Raw genomic sequence first — 11,972 nt, 5'->3', positions numbered from 1 at the left:
TATAAATAAATTCTCAAGATAAACAAAAATAAAGATAAAAACTTACATGAGATGAACTAAAGATATGATGAATTTTAGTTGATTTGAGAGAAATATTGTCAAAAGCACTATCATTGCATCATAAACACCAACCCAAGAAAAGTTATGAATAACTAAACTATAAATTTGACAAATAAATTCAATCAGTTAATGAATAAGCTCAATGATGAACAAATGAATAAATTAGGGGTTTATGGGGGTTATGAAAATAAGAGTTTATGAGGAACCTGATATTCTTTCCGGATATATTAGGTTTGTGAGGAACCTGACATATCCGATACAATAAATAAATGGAAGTCGCCATCTTAAAACTCGTGTGTAAAACCTGTACAAATCTTAGCCGCAGAACAAAAATTAAAACTTTTTGGGTCATTACCCACATATGTTGAAACACATACCCGATCAAAATCAAACCCTATATATTAAAACACAAACCCAAAACTAAACAAATCGAGACTTATCATTTTCCATTTCAAGTCAGTAACCTGCATTATAAAATATATATAGATCATTTTTTACAACATGTATTGTCGATTTTACATTTAAAACCAAAGAGTATAAAACATGTAAGAAAATCAAAAAATAAACATACCTCATCAAGAAAATTGATGGAGAAATTATTGATTGAAGGAGAGGAAGAGATACATATAAATCTGATATGAATCAATTACAGATGCACGTGAGAGGCAGGTGACATGAACTCAAAAGAGATCACGTGCCTGGCACATGAGACTGAGGTGAACTAGTGACGGTCAACCAAAGTCAACCTCAACTACTTTTGGGCGCCAACGTACCAGTTCAAACCAATAACAAGAATTAGTTAGGAATCGGTTCAGTATTGTTGTAATTGATTACTGTATAAGTAGCGTAGAGCTTGTCTGTGTTGATTTCAGCTTTCAGTTTGTAACTGTAAACGTTTCTTCCTCATTTACTCTGTAATATTGACTTTAGTCAAATAAACCCTAGCTTTCGTATTTCAGAATTTGTTCTTCCCAATTTGGATTCTTGATTGTTAGCTAGTTCTCCAATTCAATCTTGAGTTCGGAACACCATATCAATTGGTATCAGAGCTTCGTTACTCATTCTTGATTGAATCCAATTTCATCAATTGATTGAATTGAAGAAGAGATCGCGATAGCTACCAGAAGCGATGATCAAACTAGAGAAATGGTGACCGAAGCAGTTAATTCGGCCATGGCTGGTGTTCGACAGACGATGGAGGATATGGCTGCCCAATTTCAGAATATGTTAGTGCAACAGAAATATCTTACTGCAGAATTGCAAAAGATACAGGGAGGTGAGGGTCAACTAAGGAGACCTGCAAATCAAATGACACGAATGACCAAAGTTGAATTTCCAAAGTTTGATGGTGATGATGTGAAAGGTTGGATTTTTAGGTGCAACCAATTTTTCATGGTGGATGGCATCCAGGATGAAGAAAAGTAAAGATTGTATCCATTCATCTTTACAAGAAAGCATTACATTGGCATCAGCAATTCATCAAGTTACATGGAGAAGATGTGGATTGGGAAATGTATCAAGAAGCTATTCAAAAGAGATTTAGTTCTGTATATGAAGATCCAATGGCTGAATTAAAAAACCTCAAGCAAACTGGTTCCATGCAAAGTTATCAAGATGAATTTGAAACCTTACACAATAAGGTTGACATTAGTGAGAAGCAAGCCATTAGTCTGTGTTTGGCTGGTATGCAGAAAGAAATAGAACTGACAGTGAGAATGTTCAGACCTAAAACCCTAGAAGATGCATTTAGCTTGGCTAAGCTGCAAGAAGATTCAATAGCAGCCACCAAGAAAAGATTCACACCATTACTACCTACACCAAGAACCACCTACGCTGGTTACAACACAAGAACCCAAGCACAAACTGCTACCACTACATTAACCCTACCTCCTACCAAAAACAGATTGGCCTTAGCATCCACACCCTACAATGCTACTATCAAGAACCCTGCACCAAGAAAACAGTTATCACAAAAAGATTTTGAAGACAAGAGATCAAAAGGGCTGTGTTTTTATTTTGATCAAAAATATGCTCCAGGCCATAAGTGTAGTGAGCAAATGTATTCAATGGAAGTTTTGGCAGATGATGAGTTAGATGAAGGTGGAATGGATGAACCTGCAACACAAATACCAACTTCAGTTCATGAAGATATTGAGATACCAGATGAGGTAATTGAGTACTCCCCACAAATCTCATTACATGCTTTGACTGGAACAACTGCTTACCAGACTATGAGAGTTTATGGTCATATTAATAAGAAGGTTATTCATATATTGATTGATTCTGGAAGTACACATAACTTCTTAGATGTGGAGTTTGCTAAAAAAAAGTTGGATGTTTAGTTAGCAAAATGAATGCTATGCAGGTCTGTATACCAGGGGGTAACAAGATTACTAGTTCTGGGGAGTGCAAAAAGTTTCAATGGCAAATGAATGGTAAAGAATTTATTGATGATATGGTGATTATACCAATTAGGGGCTGTGACATGGTTTTGGGCATACAATGGCTCAAGAGGTTGGGTAATATCATGTGGAATTTTGATGAACTAAAGATGGTTTTCACTTACAATAAAGATAGAATTGTTCTAAGAGGAGCAAAAAAGGCACCATTACAGTGGATCAAGGGTAAACAATTGGACAAGAACTGTGCTCAACAAGGGGCTTATCTGGCATCTGTGTGTCTATGTGTTTATCCTGTCACCTGTTATGACATGAGCACACAACATAAGAGTTCGGTGGAAGTAGAGCCACAAATTACTCAACTTTTGGAGAAATATGCTGACATATTTAAGGTACCAACTAAACTTCCACCAAAAAGAAGTCATGAGCACAGAATTCCCCTGAAGGATGGAACATTTCCAATTAATGTGAGACCATATAGGAATCCTCCAGCCCAGAAAGATGCCATAGAAACCATGGTTGCTGAATTACTTGACACAGGATTCATAAGAGCTAGTCAGAGTCCATTTTCTGCACCTATATTAATGGTTAAGAAGAAAGATGGCAGCTGAAGAATGTGTATTAACTACAGGGAGCTTAACAAGCAGACAGTGAAGGATAAGTTTCCAATACCTATTATTGAAAAGTTAATTGATGAATTTAGAGGGTCAACAGTGTTCTCAAAGCTTGATTTGAGGTCTGGTTATCATCAAATCAGAATGTTTGATGATGATATTGCTAAAACTGCTTTTAGGACCCACGAAGGGCACTATGAATTCTTTGTAATGCCCTTTGGACTCACTAATGCTCCAGCAACATTTCAATCATTAATGAATGAAATTTTCAAGATGTTCTTAAGAAAGTTTGTGTTAGTATTATTTGATGATATACTCATTTATAGTTTCAGTTTGGAGGAACATGTGCAGCATTTGGATATGGTGCTACAGTTGATGAGACAACATACACTTTATGCCAAACAGTCAAAATGCATCTTTGCAACACCTAAGGTTGAATACCTGGGTCATGTGATTACTGCAGAAGGTGTTTCTACTGACCCTGCAAAAATTGAGGTAATGCAGCAGTGGCCACTTGCCAAATCATTGAAGCAATTGAGAGGATTTTTGGGTCTCACAGGGTATTATAGAAGGTTTATCAAAGGGTATGCTTCTATTACTCAACCCTTAACCAAATTACTCAAGAAAGATGGGTTCAGCTGGAATGAGCAAGCTACACAAGCATTTGAAGAATTGAAACTTGCAATGGTGCAGTCACCAATTTTGTAGCTGCCAAACTTTTCAAAGGAATTTACAGTAGAAACAGATGCCTCTGGGGTGGGCATTGAAGCTGTACTAGAGCAGGATGGGCACCCAATAGCATACTTAAGCAAGACTTTGGCTCCTAGACATCAAGTGCTATCTACTTATGAAAAATAATTCATTACTGTGATCTATGCATTAGAGAAATGGAGAGGGTACCTTTTGGATAGGCACTTCAAAATTAAAACTGATCATATCAGTCTTAAGTACCTGCTGGACCAAAGGATGTCTACACCAACTCAAATGAAATGGCTACCTAAGTTGTTAGGGTATGATTATGAAATACTATACAAAAAGGGAGTGGATAATGCAGTTGCAGACTCTCTTTCTAGACTGCAAAGTAGTGGACAACTGTTTCACATGCTTTTTACTACTATCACTCATGATTTACTACAGAGAATTAAAGAGAGTGTGGCACAAGACATTGACCTGCAGCAACTGATTACTAAGTTGAAGAATGATCCTTCCTGTTCTAAGCATTATAGCTGGGATGGTGAAGTACTTAAGAGGAAAGGTAAAATAGTAGTAGGAGCAAATACTGATTTGAGAAGAGAGCTAATTGAACACCATCACTATGATTCACAAGGGGGGCATTCAGGAGTCAATGCTACTATCCAAAGGATAACCATTGTTCTTTATTGGAAGAAGTTAAGGAGACAGGTGAAGCAGTTTATAAGAGAATGTTCAATTTGTCAAAGATTCAAGCCAGATTTAGCTGCTTCACTAGGGTTTTAACGACCCGTCAAAGTACACTTGACGACCATCGTTATCTTGGTCCCACAGCTTGATCATAACTCTAAATAAATTTAATAAATAACCTTACATTATTTATTTAAAAATAATTTCCTATAAAGGAAACCTACCCAAAATATGTAAGTTTAGAAAAACCATACATAAGCACCTAACCAAAAGTTGACCAAAACAAAGTCAATAATTTAATTTATCAAAATAGAATGCAAGTTAATGTTTAACAAAAGCTGCCATCATAAATATGCAGACTCTCTAAGCACAGCAGAAGCAATCAATCATGAACCTGAGAATAAAACATGCGAGTAATTGTCAACAAAAATGTTGAGTGAATTATAGGTTTAATATTGCAAACAATATTTAATTTAAACCATAAAAATTTATGTTTGAAAACATAAAGCCTTATTTTGGACCACAAAAATTATATGCTCGAAAACATATAAAACATTATTCCATTAACCCGTGAGCCACCTAGTAACCACTTAACCAATTTCACCCTTACCAAATTCAATATACACTGAACAGGTGTATCTTCAAATAATTACGAAGTACTAATACATTCCGTCTTCAAAAATTGCTAGCGCGACTAGCACGAAATGGGGTTGTCAAACCCGACAGATATATCCATAGGATTTGCGTTCACCAGTAGAAACCAGTGATTACAGTTACCAGGCTAGGGAATATTTTCGTTTAACTCACAATGAATAACTTAAACCAACTTCCACTTGTGTCCAATATAAAAAAATAAAATGCATGTATTCTCATCCCAAAAGATATCAAATAGAAAAATGGGACTATAACTCACCTTAACGAAAATGAAGTAATATCATAGAAAATGTGAACTGCACGAAGTAAAGTGATCAAGAATGATCACAACGCCAACCTATAAATAAAGTAGTTCGATATAAATAACTAACTTAGGTCAAGTCTTAGTATGATAGTTATAGTACTTGTTGCAAGTAATCATAGAACAACACTCAGTATGCTTCGGTTTGATCAGAACAGCGTAAGGACACGTACTTTCTATTTTTAGAAAGTTTCTATTTTTAGCAGGTTTCCATTTTTAGAAAGTTTCTATTTTAGGAAAGTTTCTATTTTTGGAAAGTTTCCATATTTAGAAAGTTGCTACTTTTGGAAAGTTTATAAGTTAGGAAAGTTTCCTTAATTAGAAAGTCAACAAAAGTCAACTAAAAGTCAAAGTCAACCGAAAGTCAACGAAAAAGTCAACATTGGTCAAACATAGTCAACATTGAATTTTAAAGTATAACTTATATTAATAATATAAGTTATAATGTTATTTAAAGTCATATATGTATAATCATGTCATATCATATGTTTAATTAAATTAAAATGAATTATTAAAGTTAACATAAGTGTAAATGATATAATTAATATAACATAAGTATTTAATTAATTAATTAAATATTAATCATAACATAAGTATTATTAATTAATAATAATTTTTTTAATCATATCATAAGTATTATTAATTAATAATGAATTATTAATCATATCATAAGTTTTAATTAAAATTATTAAATCATAAGTATTTAATAATTGAATTATAATTAAATAATAACTAAGTCTTATAATAATTAAATAATTAATTAATCTTTATTATAATAATCTCATAACATTAGTTTAATATTTACCATAAGTATTTTTTATTAATAATAAAAGTATTATTAATCATAAGTTTAATTAAAAGTTTCATTAATCAAAATGTAATTAATATGATATAATAAATATGTATATCATAAGTTTTAAATTTAATTAATCACTTTTATATCATAAGTAATTTAATGATAATGAAAATCATTATTTTATATCATAAGTTCGAGGTTATAACTATAAGTTTTAATTACAAGTTCATCGGGTCTTAACTTGAGCCCCGGGTGACGGTTTTCAGTGAGTCTTATATATATCCTCGCCTAACCAAACCACCCAACACATTAGTGCACTCAAGAAAACCCCAAGGACAGCTCCCAAGTCATGACCAACAGCCCTAATTCAACTTGGGAATTTAATCCGATCAAAAACATGTTTTAGTCATACCAGGTAATCCGTGGCTCGGATTTCGATGACCCGAACATGAATGTTCATCCAATCATCAATCCTAACAAACTAGTACACCTTAGAGACTCTAAAAGTGGTCACAAAGTTGGACCAAACCTGAACACATTCGTTTTTATATTTTGATTTCATGAAAACACCATTTTAATCATAACTTAAGTTCCGAGAATCAAAATAACATGAATTCGGAGTCTAAAATCAATGTCTCAATGAGAGAAACTCATCTAAACACTTTAATTTCACTTTTATATCAGTTATGTTCACAGAATTAATCAAAAAAGCTGCTTTCCCAAAATAATCAAACCGAAAACATGAATTAACCAGCATTTCTACGCATACTATCAACAATACAATAACTTATAATCATCATACAATCATAATAACGTATAAAATCAATAAAATATATGAAAAATTAAAAATCTAGGGTTAGGGTTTATACCCTAATCGAGAATTGAAGAGTATAGGCGCGTAGAGATTGAAGAGAGGAACGCGTTTATGTAATTGATTTGATGATCCAAGCTTGTTTGATGAAGATGATGATGATGTTTGGATGCTAGGGCGATAGCCAAGAGTGGAGGGAGAGGAGAGACTTTCACAAAAATAAAATTAGGTTTAAAATGAGAGAAAGGAAAATGATCTTGTAAAAATCAAATGAGAAAAACAAAATCTAACACTCCCCCTTAGGGAGTTTCGACCGAATGGGGTAGGGTGGGCCCCACAAGTGGGCCAACTTTGGTAAATGATAATTTCCTCATGGCCCGAACGCTCGATCGAAGCCCGAAACGCGAAAACACGACTACGCGATTGAAAATTCGGAGAGATAACAAATACGCTACGAAATATATATATAAACACTGTATATAAATATATGAAATTAAAATATCATATTTAAAATAATTAGGATTTAAAAATCCCAAAAACTTGACCGTTTGTTTGAAAACCGAAAAGATTCGCCGGATAGAAATCCACGACTCGTATGAACGTACGATTTAAAATATGAATACAAATATTCATTTAACACATAATAATTAATATATTATTACTAAAATAATAATATAGGTCATAGAAATGACGTGGCATGAATAACAATTAACGGACGTTAAATAATAAACGGTAAAAGATAACGGAAAAAGTAGGGTCGTGACAATACCTTCCCGTTACGGAAATTTCGTCCCGAAATTTAAGCAGGTGCAGGGGTTGACTCGTCATCTGGGAACAAATGCGGGTACTTCTGCCTCATCTGATCTTCACGCTCCCAAGTGAACTCGGGACCGCGTCTGGCGTTCCATCTCCCTCGGACGATAGGAATTCTATTTTGCTTGAGAGTCTTAACCTCTCGGTCCATAATCTCAACAGGTTCCTCAATAAAATGAAGTTGTTTATCAACATGCAGCTCCTCAAGAGGAATGGTCTCATCGGCCTCGGCTAAACACTTCTTCAAATTCGATACATGAAAAACGTCATGAACAGCACTGAGTTCTTGTGGCAACTTCAAATGATAAGCCACGGGTCCAACTCTCTCAATAATCTCAAATGGTCCAACAAAACGAGGATTCAATTTTTCCCCTTTCCAAAGCGTATCACGCCCTTCCAAGATGATACCTTCAACATAACGCGATCACCGACCTGAAATTCAATATCGTTCCTTCTCTTATCGGCATAGCTCTTTTGCCGACTTCTGGCGGTTCTCAATCTTTCCTTAATCTGTACGATCTTCTCGGTAGTCTCATGAATAATTTCTGGACCTGTGAGTTGAGCATCCCCAACCTCATTCCAACAGATGGGAGACCTACACTTTTTACCATACAGAGCTTCAAACGGTGTGGCTTTAATACTTGCATGATAGCTGTTATTATAAGAAAATTCAGCTAGTGGCAAATATCTATCCCACCCATTACCAAAATCAATAACATACGCTCGTAACATGTCTTCTAGCATTTGAATGGTCCTTTCACTCTGACCATCCGTCTGAGGATGATAAGCGGCGCTCATATCCAATTTAGTTCCCAAGGCTTTCTGTAAGGATTGCCAAAACCTCGATATCAATCGACTGTCTCGGTCTGAAATAATAGATACAGGAACACCATGTCTTGAAACAATTTCCTTCAAATACAAACGAGTAAGCTTCTCCATCGAATCTGTTTCCTTAATCGGAAAAAAGTGAGCTGACTTAGTGAGTCGGTCAACAATCACCCAAATGGTATCAAAGCCACCCGCAACTCTCAGTAACTTCGTAATAAAATCCATCATAATACCTTCCCACTTTCACTCAGGAATCTCAGGTTGCACCAAAAGTCCAGACGGTTTCTGATGTTCAGTTTTAACCTTAGCACAGGTTAAACACTTAGCCACATAAGTAGCCACATCAGCCTTCAAATTAGGCCACAAATACAGCTCATTAAGATCATGATACATCTTTCCTTAACTAGGATGAATAGAGTACCTAGACTTATGAGCCTCATCTAAAACAAGTTGTCACAGATCACCAAACTTCGGAACCCAAAAATGTCCCGCAAAATATCTAGTACCATCTGCACGTACCTCAAACTTCTTAGCCATGCCTCCGACTTTCTCGTTCCCAAAATTCTCCTCCTTTAAGGCTTCTTTTGGTGCCTCAAGAATCTGCCTAGCGAGATTTGTTCGAATCGTCATATTCAAAGCTCTAAATCTGCGAGGTTCAGCCCTCTCTTTTCGACTCAACGCATCGACCACAACATTGGCCTTCCCCGGATGATATAAAAGTTCGCAATCATAATCATTCAACGTCTCAACCCATCTTCCTTGCCTCATATTCAGCTGTTTTTGGTCAAGGATATGTTGAAGACTTTTGTGATCAGTGTACACTGTACTTTTGACCCCATAAAGATAATGTCTCCAAATCTTAAGCACAAACACAACAGCTCCCAACTCTAAATCATGGGTTGTGTAATTCTGTTCGTGGATCTTTAACTGTCATGACGCGTACGCAATAACTTTCTTTCGTTGCATCAAAACATAACCAAAGCCCTGACGCGAAGCATCACAATAAACAACAAAATCAACATTACCCTCAGGTAGTGACAATATCAGAGCGGTGGTCAACTTCTTCATCAGAGTTTGAAAAGCTGTCTCTTGTTCATCCTTCCACTCATGCTTCTTCCCCTTGTGCGTTAAAGCAGTCAGAGGTTTCGCTATACGAGAGAAATCTTGAATGAACCTTCGATAATAAACTGCCAACCCTAGAAACTGATGAACCTGAGTAGGAGTCTTCGGAATTTCCCACTTCTCGATTGCCTCATTCTTGGAAGGATCAACTTGTATTCCCTGTTTACTAACAATATGTCCAAGGAATTGAACTTCTCTTAACCAGAAAGCACTCTTAGAGAACTTAGCGTACAGCTCTTCTTTCCTCAACAAATCAAGCACCAACTTCAAATATTTTTCCTGCTCTTCATCACTCTTGGAATAAATAAGGATGTCGTCGATGAAAACAATAACGAATTTGTCCAGATAAGGTCTACACACGCAGTTTATGAGGTCCATGAACACAGCAGGTGCGTTAGTCAATCCGAACGACATAATAGAAATTCGTAGTGACCATAACGGGTACGAAAAGCGGTTTTCAGAATATCAGTTTCTTTAACGCGCAATTGGTGATAACCAGAACGAAGATCAACCTTAGCATAAATGGACGAACCTTGAAGCTGATCGAACAGATCATTAATTCTTGGAAGAGGGTAACGATTCTTAACAGTAAGCTTGTTCAACTCGGGATAATCAATACACCATCTGAGCGAACCATATTTCTTCTTAACAAACAAAACAGGAGCTCCCCAAGGGGACGAACTGGGATGAATGAAATATAGTTGCAACCAACGAATGAAGAAATATATAGAGTATCCATATCAGTGGTATAGGTGTTTAAGGCAATTCCTTCAAAGGGGATAACGAGGATCATGGACTTCAAAGTAATCTTCATTACATTTTCGAAAGGAAGACGTACGAAAGGTGTGATCTCTCAACGAGAGTGATCTTCCTCACACAATGAGCGGGTCAATCTAGGAATCATCCTTACTCTTAAATTTATGTGCGGATGAAAAGAAACGCGAATCATGAGTTATAGAGAATGGTCAACTCCAAAAGAATGAAAATTTTATGAGCGCAAAGAGTTCCCAACAATTTTATAAAACCGCCATCCAAAGTGGCGTAAGAGTTTTCATCGCTGAACTTAAGGATAATTTCATCCTTAAATGGAGGATGAGAAGAATTGTGATCCAAACACACTGCAGAGTAATGCGAAAATTTTAATGTAATCAATCAAGGAAGTTTTGAAAAAGCTTTAAATGTTTGATGTGACAACATAAACGGAGCGAAGTTTTTAGAAAATGTAGAAGTATGTACAACGTGTACCATTTTATATAAAGCAAATTGACTTAGTCAAACAGCTCAATAAATGAGTGATTTTAAAATAATTTGGAAGGTATGATTTAGTATATACTAGCCAAAATAGGTCAGGGTAAATTTATTCATTTGAGTCCATACGTACATATATGATTTTATAAATTGTATACATGACAAAATATTTCATTACTTCTATTCGCTCATAAATCCCGTGAGAACCGCCCAATTAAACAAATGTGTAAAACTCCCGATGATAAAAAGAGTATCTGTATTTCAGAGGTTACAAGTTGAAGTGAGATCGCGGAAGATCGAGTAAAGGACTTGAATCGTCGTGCGATATTTGACCAACAAATGTTACGAGGTCATGAAAACCAATGAATTAAATCTCGTTTTGACTACTATCAGGACATAAGTCCTTGGACCAAAACTGTTCACGTGCGAAGCTGTCGCTAACAAGCGAGGTATGAAGGATAGAGCACGAGATAGGTAGTTTAGTTAAAATGAGCTTCTCGTATTTCAACAAATAAGATAATGAGTATTTTCCTTACTCATGTAATAACATTGAAATTTTCTGAATGAGTGGTGTAAAAATTTTCTTTAACTCGCTTTATATTCCCCATGTCACAATATTGGGACTTCTATATGAATTAACGTAATATAATCACGTTGGCCTGACGTCATTATATTATACTAATTCATAGTTCCATTCCAATAGCACTACATGAGGTTAGGAGACGCGATCAACCTCGAATTTCCACACAATTTCACTAAAACAATTTCTTAAACAATGTGCTAAGGATAACACAAGAGACAAAAACATCAAAAGTAATGAATAAGAGTAACGATGACATAAAAATGTCTTTGAAGTATCAAGAGTCTTTAAAAGTCAAGAATGACGTTTTCTGGTTCGAAAACCAAAGCACCAAGGCACAACGGCACAAAGGCACGTAATATAACA

General features: G+C 35.5%; 1 protein-coding gene across 1 annotated transcript; it reads left to right on the top strand.

The window, feature by feature from the left end:
- Window positions 1-2,410: 2,410 nt before the first annotated feature.
- Window positions 2,411-3,070, top strand: LOC139841976 (uncharacterized). Its single transcript, XM_071832158.1, has one exon. The coding sequence runs from the start codon at window positions 2,411-2,413 to the stop codon at window positions 3,068-3,070; it is 660 nt and encodes a 219-aa protein (XP_071688259.1).
- Window positions 3,071-11,972: the final 8,902 nt, after the last annotated feature.

The sequence above is a fragment of the Rutidosis leptorrhynchoides genome, chromosome 4 (assembly GCF_046630445.1).
Source record: "Rutidosis leptorrhynchoides isolate AG116_Rl617_1_P2 chromosome 4, CSIRO_AGI_Rlap_v1, whole genome shotgun sequence".
In the NCBI taxonomy this organism is placed as follows: domain Eukaryota; kingdom Viridiplantae; phylum Streptophyta; class Magnoliopsida; order Asterales; family Asteraceae; genus Rutidosis; species Rutidosis leptorrhynchoides.
The sequence above is the reverse complement of the archived record's forward strand: the minus strand, read 5'-3'. Positions and strand labels throughout refer to the sequence as shown.

Excerpts from the sequence above, each read along its gene's own strand:
- LOC139841976 (XM_071832158.1), top strand. The coding sequence starts at position 2,411 with ATGAATGCTATGCAGGTCTGTATACCAGGGGGTAACAAGATTACTAGT.